The 13,682-nt window shown below is 40.8% G+C and overlaps 2 protein-coding genes across 2 annotated transcripts; both read left to right on the forward strand.

The window, feature by feature from the left end:
- The first annotated feature begins 452 nt into the window (after window positions 1-452).
- On the forward strand, window positions 453-3,917 carry LOC129203773 (fatty acid-binding protein, adipocyte). The gene is made up of 4 exons (XM_054818703.1): window positions 453-605; window positions 1,864-2,036; window positions 2,268-2,369; window positions 3,683-3,917. Exons 1-4 carry the CDS (start codon window positions 533-535, stop codon window positions 3,731-3,733), a joined length of 399 nt encoding a protein of 132 aa, XP_054674678.1. The 5' UTR covers window positions 453-532; the 3' UTR covers window positions 3,734-3,917.
- Window positions 3,918-9,818: 5,901 nt separating this feature from the next.
- Window positions 9,819-13,471, forward strand: LOC129203774 (myelin P2 protein). The gene is made up of 4 exons (XM_054818704.1): window positions 9,819-9,958; window positions 11,495-11,667; window positions 11,904-12,005; window positions 13,230-13,471. Exons 1-4 carry the CDS (start codon window positions 9,886-9,888, stop codon window positions 13,278-13,280), a joined length of 399 nt encoding a protein of 132 aa, XP_054674679.1. The 5' UTR covers window positions 9,819-9,885; the 3' UTR covers window positions 13,281-13,471.
- Window positions 13,472-13,682: the final 211 nt, after the last annotated feature.

Raw genomic sequence — 13,682 nt, forward strand, 5'->3', positions numbered from 1 at the left:
CCCCAAATCCACTTCTTCCTGTAATTCTGTGCCTCTCTGCAGAAAATCTGTGACTGCAGGAGTACAGAAAGAAAACTAAGTCATCCAAATGAGCCTTTCAGATCTTACAGTCTAGGAATTTAGCTGTGCCCATTTGATATGGCAGACTGAAATGAAAGAAAAGAGTATGGGAGAGAACATAACCCTCTGTGGGTTGAGCCTACTTTTTTCTTCTGAAAGACAATATGATTTAATTATATGCCTTTAAGGTAGGGTGCTTTTGAATGACAAAAATAATTAAATAAAAACAAGACAGTGATCTTTGTGCTAGTAAGGGCATATGAATAATAACACTATGACCTACTGGCAAAGGAGGGGCAGGGGAGGAAGGAAAACACTGGGCATTGGGACTCCTTCTTCATTGGTCATCCTAGAGCATCATGTGGCCAAGGCTCCTTTTTAAAGATAACTCCTGGCCTCCTGGAGCTCATACTATCCTCCTGTTCTACATTTCTGCTTGATCCTCTGGAAGACTTCTCTCTAGCCTGACAAAATGTGTGACCAGTTTGTTGGCACCTGGAAGCTCCTTTCTAGTGAAAGCTTTGAGGACTATATGAAAGAGCTGGGTGAGAATTGTTATTTGGAGTTGTTGTATCTGGGACAGGGAAGGAATGCTGATTTTGAACTTTATTCCTTACTTGCTTTTTCTGTCTATGCTGTTTACCAAGAGGGTTTTAGTCCAACTATTTTGATCAGATGATCTTAAACTGGAGAACTTGGCGGCTGTTTGAATTAGTGGTGTCAAATTCCTATAATGTAGAAAAACCTTGATTGGGAGGAATAGTTTCAGGTAAGCCAAGTCTATGCATGCCTACTTAGTAGTGTTATAAATGGAAGTAAACCATGTCACTGCAATATTGTGTGGATTAGCTTTTATCCTTGGACACGCAAAGCAGTGTAATGCTGGAATGCAGCAAGCTTCTCTCTGTCTAAAAGCAACACATCTAAACTTCCTTCTATTCCTACTGGACTAGGAGACTGATTAATTATCATAGCTATTATAGTGAATGAAACTCTGTAGCTGCCTCTAGTGAATATTAACAGAAAATTGCATGGATTCATGCAGATACTTGCAAATAATTGAGGGATAACACCCTTCTCTAAAGGTGTAGACTTCTTGCTTAGAATTAAAATTGGGTTTTAAAAGGTTTCCACATTTTTTTTTAGTGTGTGGGAAGTATGGGATAACTTGCACTGATCGGATTATTACATGCTTAAAAGTTGAGGGTTTATTTGGAGATTAGGGGTGAAATAGTCACTGAGACTTGCACAGCTTTCGGTGAGACTCTTGCACTCTTAATCTTTACCCCACATTTTACTCAGGACGTAAACATTGCCAGCTATTTCTTAATCATTTCCTTTTATTCAGCTTAGCCACTGATAATTATAAAAAGTGCTTTTTTTTTCTTTTTTTCTGTTTGTTTGTTTTTGTGGCTTAGAAACTGTCATCTATTTCTGCTTATTTACTTTTAGATACAGGTAGCATACAGGTTGGTGTACAAACCATTGCAATTATTTTGAAAAAGTGTATGTGCAAATATCTGGCATTAAAATATTGTCTTGGTCTTCAAAATACTGCTTTTACTATTCTGGCAATGACAGAGCAGAGAATTTCCTTATGTCATCCCGCCTGGCTTGGTCTATAACCACAACAAGCTAGTAAGATGTTACAAAGGAACCTCTGCAACATAGAATTAATAAAAAATTCTGAAAGTAATAGAGAAATCAACACTGAAGTTGTTGTTTGGGTTTTTTTCCCCCAACAAATAGGAGGAAAACTTTTAGTAAAGATAAAAATTTCATAGTGCCCTGTCTTATTTACAGGTGTGGGGTTTGCTACCAGGAAAATGGCTGGTGTGGCCAAGCCCAATGTAACCATCAGCATCAATGGTGATGTGATAACCATCAAAACAGAAAGTACTTTCAAAAATACAGAGGTCTCTTTCAAGCTGGGTGAAGAGTTTGACGAGACCACAGCAGATGACAGAAAAACAAAGGTGAGTCCAAAAAGGGCACTTTCCAAATACATCTTTCAAAAAGGATGCGGGAGCAGGAGGACAGAGTGGTGATTTTTTGACATCCAGTGTAGAAATGCTGCCTTCAAAGGTAAAAGTGCTATGGAAGCTTTGTCAAACTTCAGTGGTGTGTGGACATGAAGACAGTCTTGTCTTCAGCCCAGAGCACCTTGATGAAACAGCCACGCTTTGCTTTTTTTTTTTCTTTGGCAGAATGTCATAACTCTAGACAATGGCATACTGAACCAGGTGCAGAAGTGGGATGGAAAAGAGACTATCATAAAGAGAAAAGTGGTGGATGGGAACCTGGTGGTGGTGAGTCTATTTTTGTTGCTTAATCACTGAATTAATTGTGCAGAATCCATGTTTGGCGAGCGTGTTACATTGGATTCAAATGCAGAGAGCGAAAGCATCTGAAAGGACTCTGTGCACTTGAACTCTCTCTGAATGGACGTGGAGTATGTATTAGAACTGAAATGGCACTAAACTTATGAAATGGTAGGGTGGTGCTTGTTCTCCATGCAGAGCAAGACATGATTAGGAAAGAGTAGGGACAAAAAATGGCATCCCCATGAGGGAAATTTTTATATATCATGATCGTTAAGTCCTGAACAATACAGAGGAAGCATTAGCAAAGTCCATGTTAGGTGTGCCTGCTATGTGCTGATGCAAAATACTCCATTTGTTCATCTCCACTCAAGACTCAACAGCAATCTGTGGGAATCACATTATGAGTCACTAACAACTGTGTCAATAATATGATGTTATAGCACAAAAAAAAAAAAAAGCCTGTATCTGAGCTCCATTGATTGTTGTTGTCTGTCCAGAGTATTGTGTTTGACTTGGTGCCAGAGAGGCTCACCTGCAGTTCAGGGTTTCCCAGTGCTGTTCTCCAGTTTTAGGAAAGACGCTTTGAAGAATCTGGGAGGGGACTAAAATGATGTTCATAAAAGGTAGCTGAGATTCCTACAGGCTATAAAATGATAGGCATACATGAAATTCCTGAAGAGTTCTGCCCTACCCTAGAGAAAAAAGTGCATCCACAAATTTAATATTTAAATTTCTTTGGATAGAGACCAAGGGAGAACAAATAGAAATAGGTGTTAATAAAAACTTCATTAGGAAAGATTGACAAAACCAGAGTTTGATCTAACAGAAAAATAGATGAGGACAGAGCCCGCCATGCAGAGGCTGACACCAGCAGCTGCAAGTCTGAAAGCTGTGTAGGACTCGTGTGTATGTTGTGCACACATGTGTGAAGAAGACAAGCCACAGCTACAAAAAGTGAAAAGAAAAAAGGCTAATGCCCAGCTCCAGAGTCCAATCACCCCCTGTGGAAGTCCTAGGAGCCTTCTTCAGATGCTTTTAAGAGGAGATTAGAAATCTCCCGGGGGTGGCAGGAACAGTCCTTTGATGTTCTTTCAGTCCTGTTCTCTTATGAAATATTTTAGACTTCTGCTTCTGAAGCTCTAAAACTTGAGTTTCACTGTTTTGGCAATTGGTTTTAAAGTAGGAAAAATGCAAATCCTTTCATATACTGGCTCCCAATGGATAAGTAATTCTCTGCTTTCTGACTGACAAATATTTCGTGACAGTTAAAGGCTAATTAAATTTGCCTTTCTTTCCAGGAATGCACCATGAATAATGTTACCTGCAAAAGAGTTTATGAAAAAGCATGAAGAAGCCATCTTCACATCAGACTAATGCTTGAAGCTGGAGAAAAACAACTTAACTTAACTGAAGGAGAAAAACTCCACAAATTCATTTTAAGAACTGTGCTTTTTACAGATATATCCCAAAACAGTTACATGCAGCTAGTCTAATTTGTTGTGGCTATCCAATAAAACATTCAGCTTTCTACAACCCATGCTGGTGCTGGATTTTGTCAGGAAGGGGCCTGGGGGGGATGCAACATGGGGACGGGTGCTGTGCAGGAAAGCACCACACGAGAGCTAGTACCACAATCTGTAACCGTGACCCATCTCACTGCAGAAAGAGAGTCCGAGATGATCCAGTGAGTGGTGCTTGTTGTGTGATAGATGTAGACCTGGCCACAAAACATCCTCTGGTGAGCGCTGCATGCGGGCTACCTGCTGCAAGGATCCCGTGTGCAGCGAGGGCAATAATGGGGCTGCTTCTCTTGGCTTTGAGCAAGGGGTGTTGTCCCTGGGGCAGGGAGGAAGGCGATTACTGTGCATGCCCAACATTGGCTTCCAGCGTGAGCAGGGAACCAGGCACCTCCTCCTTGCACAAAAGCTGACAATTTTAAACCCAGGGATCACCTCAAGTGCTTTGATCTTGTCCTCTTCTGCCTACAGTGTGAAATTATAGCTGCTGTACCTATCAGCTGTCATTATTTTGGTAATGTCTCTTTCCTTAACATTTTTTTTGTCCTAGATTAGACAAAAAGCCTTGAATTAAAAATCATAGCTTTAAAAGTACTCTATAAAAGCCTATAAAAGTTTGCTAGTGGTACTACCTCCTTTATATGTATGCATTTTCTACTAGCTCATTAGGTTACATCAGCCTTGGGAAGATGAGCCTATCTAGATGCAAAGCCCTTTGGACATCCTGTTTTTCAACTCTTATTCTCGAACTACCTTCTCCTACTGCCCTTCGGCCTGGCCTCCTATTTCAAAACTTTGTGTCCACAGAAGCCCTGATTTCTACATCCGGGAGGACTCAAACTGAAGGCAAGAAAAATGAGAAGTCTGGGGAAAACCTGGACAAGAAGAGTCTGAAAAAATGCGCAGTAACCACAAAATGGGGAAGTGAGCATATCTCAAGCTTTTTAATTAAGATCTGTGAACCGAATTCCACATATTCCTGACATTCCTGAGGTCAGCTGTCAGAGGTGAGGGTGCTGAGTCCCTACTGCCAGCAGCAGAGACCTCATACACTTGAACTTTCCTCTGCATAACTTGGGCTGTTCCCAAGTTTCTGCACTATTAATACAGTTGGAGAGGGAAAAAAAATTACTTCTACCCTCTGGATGAGCTAAGGAGTCATTTAAGAGCAGTTCTAAAAGTCTATCAGTAAATTATGTAGAAAATGTTAAAAAAGCCACAAACAGCTCCCCTGTTTTTACCTTGGCTTCATTCATTGTGAAATCTCATCAGTTTAAAGAACAGCAGTTGCATAGGGGAAGGAAGCATGCTTCAGAGTACCCCATACATACAATACTAAATCCACTTAGTTCTTAACAAAAACCAAAATTGTTTACAAAAGCCAGGATAAAACTACAGTTTAGTGGTAGAAAACCTACATGGGATAGATGATCATAAGAAGCAGCAACATTGATTTAAATAAGCTATATAGAGATATTAAAGATCAGCCCATTTCTCACAGATATGGGAATATATATATATACACACTATATTTCAGAGGTCAAATTTCCAGTATTTATATAGCAGCCTTTATTTTAAAAAAATCTTACATTCTTAATGAAGCCTGCAGTTACAATTTTAACATTCACAGCCTGACTTTTCAGAGGCAGGTAATCTCTTCTGAAAGCATTGCCATTTTTTAGTACTTGGTGAATGAATTTGGACTTCACGAATCAATCAAAGACTAGATTTATTAATAAAAAAGCCACTTAAAACTTCAACTTTTGGAAATTTCAATAAAGTGACATTCGTCTATGAACTTTAATAGGGCCAGCACCATAATGAATAATTAGTGATGCTTTTCTTAGAATGTGATCATGTCTGAAATTTATTCTCTGAACAAGGCCAAAACTTATTCTCTAAAGAAGGCAGCAGCATAATGACTTTTTGAATAAATGGAGATAATTCCTCTCTGGCAAAGAAAGGTGTGCTCTCTCAGGCCTGGACAGAGGTGACCATATGCATGTCTAAGGGTAAAGGCAGATGAGTGCCTTGCCCTTGCCTGCAGAGCAGCACAGGTCCCCCTCTCTTTTCTGAAGTGCTGAACTACTCTCCAAAAGTCAGGAATTGTCCCATAGCATTCCTCTCTGAAAAAGGAGGATCTCACCAAAGCCCTCCAAACCCCATGGGTGACATGCTCATCGCAGCAGGCACCTCTGAATGCTGAGAGGAGGAAATCTTTGCCCGTTAGCATATTCTCTCACTGCTCCTTTACAAGTTTCTTGGATGACAAGAGGGAAAGGGATCTCACACCCACAGATTTTTAGAAGCTCAGGAAAAAGATGAAGCAAGGCTTATTCTGCACTTTGACCTTTCTGTTATTTTTCTGATTTTGTTTTAACTCTTGCTTTCTACTGGTAGGAACTGGGAGTACTTATACCTCCTGGCCAGTCAAGCCCAACATGCACCCAGCTCTGCAGTCTGCCCTGAGCTGCCACACGTTCCCTCGGCCCCAGCAGTCTTGGGCTGGTCTCGTGGGATGCCCCAGCTAAGGAGACAAAGGGCTGTTGGTACCCTCCAACGCAGCTATTGGGAAGAGGCAGACTGCTGGCCTTGTGTTTGGAGTCGATCCCTTGGCTCCGCAGAATCAGTGTTAGAACATCCTTGGTGTCCTCACAGCAAGGCAGGCATTTGGCCTTTGTTAACCACTTTCATTTCTGTTTCCTTCATTGCTCTCCCAGGAATTTAATTTCGACTTTAGATTTTTTTTTGGCACTAAATTTGCCCAGATCATATTTCCTTTAAAGAAATTGACATAAATTTACTTTCTGTACTTCTTTAAATAGTCTCTTTACATTTTTAGCTCTCTATTTTAGCTCTCTATTTTTAACAGGTTTTAGTGTATTGATTTCAAATCCTGCTGTACTCCAACCATAAGCAAAAAAAAGGGCCTCTAATCACATGTACTCACAATCCTTGCCACTTTTTTCCCCTTTAAACTTGAAGAAAAGATTGGTTTCCACAGATATTATTTCTGCTGAAGATATAAATCCCTGCTCTTCTTGTTTCTAGACTGTAAGTCCTTTAAATGAAAGTGCTGATTTTTCTAAGTGACAAAGAGATAGATGGTAGCAATGTCAACATTGTTTGAGATTGCTTAAGACTGGGGTTTTGTCTGTATAAATAATTCTCTGTCACTTTTGTTCTTAAGGTTACTGGTACTGCAGTATAGCTGTTCTATTCTGACTAATTTGCTCTTCTTGAATTTCTTTGGGCCTGATTTTACAACATCCCAATCATCTTTTATTTCCCAAAGGCACCAGCCTTGTCTTGTTAAAGTGCCTTTATGTGGATAAGACAATTAAATGAAAGAACAAAGAATGCCTGAGGAGCACCGGTAGAATATTTTCGTATTATTCCTTGAGAAATAATGGATAGTTTCATTTAGGAGGAGCTTTCTCATTTCCAGAGATTGGGTAAAAGAGCTGGCTATTCTTTACACAAAATGTGATATAATGCATCTGCTTCAGAAGAGCATTGTGTGGACAACACCTTCAAAGACTGCCATTTATTTGCATATTACAGATACAGCATCTGCTTCCTACTGTGGGGTAGAAAGAGTTCTTTAGTTAGTTTTCATTTTCAATCACTCTAGACTTTCCCTCCTTACACTGCACTGTTATTAGACCTGAGCAGTAATGGGAAGTTCTGCTCAACTTACCCTTGTTGATGTTATGACTGATGAGATAAAAACATTTTGCATATACAGCCAAAATTTGTGCCTTAAGACCCTGTTATTTCCCCACAACCACAGTATAATGCAAAAACTACAACATTTTCGCTGCTCAGGTTGTATCGTTTTCCTGCTTAAGCACGTTTCCATTTGTGCATATGACAGCTTTTAAGATGAGACTCAAACCTCACCCTCCTTGGCCCAGCATCAGCTCCATCTCACTCTTTCTACCCTGCACACAACAAATTTAGTCCCACAGCCTATCATCCCAGTGTCCACCCATCCTTACAATGTAGATCTGAAAAGTCCCTATATGTGGTCATAAGCTAGAAAGTCTGATCATGCAAAAAAGACAAAGAGGCAACTGTTATTCATTCAAGGAGGAAAGCAGCCATCTAATCCTTCCATGTAGCAAGTAATAGCTTTCTCCAGGAAGACAGTTTAGGAAGAGGAAGGACAGAATTACAGTTCATGTGGTCGTACACTAAATAGTTTCAGATAGTTTGAGGTGTCTTGAATTACAATGCTTTAAATTCCTGCCTGTCAGATATACATTTGGTTATGGATTTGTTCTTTGTGACTGGTTTTTACTAACTGCAAGGCAATAGTTCTAAATCTACTTCTTAAAAAAAGGTTTTGAATATTTAAACTCAAACTTTTCAAACTTTCAAACTCAGCTTTGCAGAAGAGGCTGTGGGGTCCTCGTGGACACCAAGTTGAACATGGACGAGCAATGTTCCCTTGTGGCAAAGAAGGCTAACAGTATCCTGGGCTGCATTAGGAAGAGTGTTGCAGGTTGAGGGAGATGATCCTTCCCCTCTATTAAGCACTGGTGGGGCCACATCTGGAGTGCTGGGTCCAGTTCTGGGCTCCCCAGCACAAGGCAGACATGGACCCAATGAAGTTGTGGAGTCTCCATCCTTGAAGATATTCAAAAGCCATCTGGACATGGTCCTGGGCAACTGGCTCTAGGTGGCCCTGCTGGAGTGGGGGTTTGGACCAGATGACCTCTGGAGGTCCCTTCCAAACACAATCATTCTGTCACTGTGTGAAATCTTAGGTCACAGCAACTGAGTCACACAGACACATTCTAATCCATGCAGTAATGCCACTGGAGAAAAAAAAAAAAAAAAAAAAGATTTGTATGGCAGATTTTTATGTCATCTCATCTGGAGGTAGAATGTGTCTGGCCTGAGTGCACCATTTCACATGGCACAGAAGAAGCTATTGCCCTTCATAGGAGCGAGGAAATAGTAGTAGTACACTTTTGAAAGCAAGGCCTTGTATGACTGCACCGGCTCAAATCTGCCCTTAACTCTCTCACAGACCAACTATCCAGGTGCAGAAAGACAAAAAGCGAGCAGTATCTGCCCTCCTCCCAAGCCAGTAAAACTGCTCTCTTCTCTCCAAGTGACTTTGGACTGAGGGTAAGCCCTTTAATGACTCAACCTCTGCTGTCACTACCCACCTGCCAAGCACAAGAGCTGATCTCCAGCGATGCAGTGATCTTCTGAACATGCTCTGTTCTGGAAGAAATGAGGCAGCGAAGTTTGGCTGTTTCTTCTCTTTGTGGTGCTGCCTGGGATATGTCCAGCGACGAGCCCACAGCTTGGGATCATTGCTCTGATGCAAAGGCAGAAAACAGGACAGAATCATTCAGTTCTGCCTTTAAATGGTAAGACACAGAGGTGCTTTTCAGGATGGACCATGAAAAGTAAAGTAAAAAAGTAACAAAAGCCCCACGTTATGTACAGCAGCTTCTCAACGGTTCCTTCCCCAAATCCACATGGCTTTGATTTACCTGACTAGCACACAGGTGACAGCAGTGGTAATGGTGATAGCAGGAGAATGTGGCATTGGGAGGACAGTCAGAGCTGGGTTTCATATGGATGCAGTGCTCTTGTGCTTGGTGGTTCCATGTGGCTCAGAGCCCACCGCAGTGTCCCCTGACTGCTCCTGTGACTGCTGTGGTAACCTCACGTCCCCGTCCCCACGTGCCCCTCTCAGTGTCCTGATCTATTCAGTGGAGGAAGCCGAGGCAGGCGTCACCCGGAGCCTTGGTACTGACACGGCCGCCTTGGACAAGGTGCACATTGTCTTGCCCTGGCGCTGCCTCTCCTATTGGCCCGTCCTGACGGCTACAAGTGGCTGGGCATCTTTAAAAGGAGGCCAGCAAGGTCCGAGTCTGGCACGCAACCTCTCTGACTCCCACCAAGAGCTGCTGTGGCCGCTGCCTCTCTCTGCAGGACCACTGCCTCGCAAAGCCAACACGATGTGTAACCGATTTGTGGGAACCTGGAAACTCGTCTCCAGTGAAAATTTTGATGACTATATGAAAGAGCTGGGTGAGAAATGTTCTTTATTATTTTCTTTTCTTTTATTTTTAATAAGTTTTCTGTGGGAACGTCTCTTCATCTTATGCTTTGCTCATGGAAGGTGCCTTCTTCCTGGCCACAGAAGCACTTTAATTACTTTTCTAGCATAACATTATTCTTTTCCTTTAGCATCTAAAATGGAAAAACAGAAAGGCAGGTGCTGAATTACTATAATAAATTTACTTCTGTCTGACAGAACTGACCTGATCTAATTTGTTTTTCTGTAATGAGAAGAATCTCTGGAGATGCAGCAATTTTTTAAATTTGTCTGGATTGCACCATTAAACTCGTGACTTGTGATAATTTACAATATATAATGGAGCTGATGTCTCATGACACTTTGGTTTCAGAGGTCTAAATCCTATGAATGAATCTATCTGTTACTAAAGAATGACAGGAATGTTATAAATTAGGCATTGTTTTTCATTTTAATGCTGGCTTCATTCCTATATAGCAAGTGCACAGACAGTCAGCTACAGCATTTCTTTTGCTATATAAATAATTCACTGAGACACTGATTCCCTTTATTTGAAATGTTAAACTGAGTAACAAAAGAACTGCAGTTAATTAATTAACCAGAGTAAATGTGGGATGAAAGTCCAGCTACAGATATTTCTCTGAAGATCTGAACAGAATTTTTTCACTATAGAATAATTACTGCAAATAGTGTTATACTTTACAGATAAGTTTATATCCTTTTATATGGATCTTTTCATGTGGGCATAGCAGAGCATTAACAAAGGCAATAACTATAGCTATCCCCTTTCTACTTTTATAAAACAGTGATATATCATCAGTGCCCTTCATTCTAATTTGCCCCCAGGCCTCAAAACTTCCAGACAATGAACTGGACTGAAAAGCACTAGGCAATATAAAAAGCTTTTGATGTGCTATTTTTCCTGGAGCTCTCTGCAGCTCTTCACTGTGATGCTTCAACTTATTTTATATTTCGTACTTGTACTTTTCACTGAGGTTTAAATGTAAGGAACCTTGAGGGATGTTAGTAGCAACCTACGAATTGCCCAGTCTCTGGTATATGTTTTAACAAACAAGGACCAACACATTGTCAGTTCGATATCCAGTTTCTTCCATGCAGCTGCTTAACAAAAGTGCAGATTCTCAGATTTGTCAAGAATTTTTTTTTAAAAAAAGGATTTTTGCAAGCTTTTATGTGAAACAGACCTTTCCTCTGAAATTTTTTACCCATTCTATCTCTACACAAATTCATGCAGATTTGTAACCATCTATGTTTCTTCTTAGCTAAATGTACACAAGTGTATACTCACGTATATCTTTATTTCTTGCTGAAGGTGTGGTCTATCAACTGGGGCTGCCTCATCCTCTGAACACAGTGCTACCACATTCAAAGAACTAGCATCTCATCCGAGTCAGGCATTTGAGTATTCAGGAGGAATCTATTCCTTACTCTTCCACTGAAGATTTATGGAAGGATACTGAGTTTCTTGCTTGCTAGAATGTGATGATAATTTTGTTTCTGATTTGTAGGAGTGGGCTTAGCTACCCGAAAACTAGGTGGCCTGGCAAAGCCTGATGTGATCATCAGTATGAAAGGAGACATAGTAACCATCAGAACTGAAAGTACCTTCAAAAATACAGCCATCTCTTTCAAACTGGGCCAGCAGTTTGATGAAACGACAGCAGACGATCGGAAAGTCAAGGTAAGGGATCTGATGATCTCTCAGCAGTCTGGACGTCTCCTATCCTCTTAGTGCACTATGAGTTTCCCAAACAATTCAAAGAAAGCACTGAAAGAAGAAATAGTATGGCGCTGAAACTAATGTTACTAAGCACGTCATTAGCCAAGAATGCGGATCTTGCTGAAGGTAAAGAGAATTGCTACCCTAATCTTCAAAGCTCAGGCTGCAGTTTGAAACTCTTCTCTTGGCCTTTGCAGAGTGTCGTAACCTTGGAGAAAGGGGCACTGGTGCAAGTGCAGAAGTGGAACGGCAAAGAGACCACGATAAAGAGAAGGCTGGTTGATGGGAAAATGGTGGTGGTAAGTTCACCCTCCTTGTATGCTGATAAAAGTCAGAAGGATGCAGCCTTCGGTTTGCTTCTGTCTAAACAGACTGTCAATTTTGGCTTTGTCTCTGGTTTATGAGATAAATTAAGAGGGAGAAAAAGAGAATCAAGCTTAGGAAACAAGGTGGAAGGAAATCAATATTGTTCCATACAGCAAATTGTGTTTCAGGTGACTATATTGGCAGAGCTGCCATAAACTGACAGCATACTTACTGCTCTCAAGACGATTATTCTTAAAATAAATGAGCTTTTCAAATAGCAGAAACCTGTGAAATGGAAATAAAAGTTTACAAGTTGGGTACTGCTGTCCCCAGAATGGCTCTTTCCTTTTCCCTGTCTTTGGAATAAAGCCTGGCCACCTTAGAATACTGATTTTACACCTTTTCACACATCTATTTCCACTAAAGCTGTTGTACATTTGGAAGGGTGATTTGCTTTTGCACCTCCTCATGGCTGCATTTCTGTGTAAATTTTTTTTAATTATTAAACCATCTTCAAAAGGCAGAGAGGTAGGGTCCCTCTTCCATTGGCGTCCTGCCGTCTGCCCTTTGCCTCAAGCAGGTTTCTGGAGAAGCCTTGCCTTTTGCAGACTGATGAGGTCTTTTTTTAATGTCCCGTTGCCTCTGTCACACGTGTCCTGTGGCTGTGAGTCACCGGGAGCCGCTGAAGGAAACTGGGGTAAGAGGGTCAGGAGAAATATTTTGTGACTCTTAAGTGCAAAGGTTTTTAGGCCAGAAGCCTGACCTCTGAACTATCTGGGCTACTTCTGCTTCCACAAAAACAAACAAACAAACAAACAAACAAACAAAAACCAAAAACAAACAAAAAACCCCCCCCAAAGCCCCCAAAAAACCCAAACCTGTGTAAAATTGAAAGTGTTCACGGGCCATGGTATAATGAACTAGGTGGGGCTGATATTTCTGTCAAGCCAGCAATAATACCAAGGAAGGTAAATTTGTTTCTGGAATCTGAGCCTAATTTTGCAATCTATTTGTCATAAGCCAGTTAATTAAGTCCAAAGATGTTAAAATAGAAACCACTCTATTTGCAATATACAAATAGTTTTGCTGTTTGCTCTAAAAATTATGTAAAGATGTAAAACATGACATCTGGATTTTCACTGACTTCAGAGGTTACTGCAGCGGACACACCTGCTGTCAGCAAAGGGTTTATATTAATCTTTTCCTTTGTGCCTTAGGAATGTGCCATGAAAGGAGTTGTCTGCACTAGAATCTATGAAAGAGCGTGAAGAAATTTCCTCTCTGCACCGATCTGGGACCGGCTCTTAAAACTCAGCTTAGTTCAGTGACCAAAGCCTCATGCACTGTGCTTCTTTATTTTCTTATTTCCTTTTATTGGGAAAATGACTACACTATAATTTGATATTTCAGAGCCATAGTATAACTAATCCAAAGTATTGTGGTGATCCAATAAAAGCTTCTCAACACATAAAATAGTGTTTGTCTCCACATGAATGATTGAAGTTTTCTTTCTTGGATGGCACCATCTTTTTTGTTGTTCCTTTCTGTATTTCTGAGCAAAATGGTGAAACACAACTGATCTGCCACTGAGAGAGTGAGCAGTTGACACTGCTTCCTTGACATGTATAAAAATTATCATCTCATGGATTCAATATTCCTTTCCTGTCAAA

Source organism: Grus americana, chromosome 2 (assembly GCF_028858705.1).
Source record: "Grus americana isolate bGruAme1 chromosome 2, bGruAme1.mat, whole genome shotgun sequence".
NCBI lineage: Eukaryota > Metazoa > Chordata > Aves > Gruiformes > Gruidae > Grus > Grus americana.

Excerpts from the sequence above, each read along its gene's own strand:
- LOC129203773 (XM_054818703.1), top strand. The coding sequence starts at position 533 with ATGTGTGACCAGTTTGTTGGCACCTGGAAGCTCCTTTCTAGTGAAAGC. Across the intron at positions 606-1,863 it reads GGACTATATGAAAGAGCTGG|GTGTGGGGTTTGCTACCAGG; the intron begins GTGAGAATTGTT and ends TCTTATTTACAG. Across the intron at positions 2,370-3,682 it reads TGGATGGGAACCTGGTGGTG|GAATGCACCATGAATAATGT; the intron begins GTGAGTCTATTT and ends CTTTCTTTCCAG.
- LOC129203774 (XM_054818704.1), top strand. The coding sequence starts at position 9,886 with ATGTGTAACCGATTTGTGGGAACCTGGAAACTCGTCTCCAGTGAAAAT. Across the intron at positions 9,959-11,494 it reads TGACTATATGAAAGAGCTGG|GAGTGGGCTTAGCTACCCGA; the intron begins GTGAGAAATGTT and ends TCTGATTTGTAG. Across the intron at positions 11,668-11,903 it reads CAGACGATCGGAAAGTCAAG|AGTGTCGTAACCTTGGAGAA; the intron begins GTAAGGGATCTG and ends TGGCCTTTGCAG.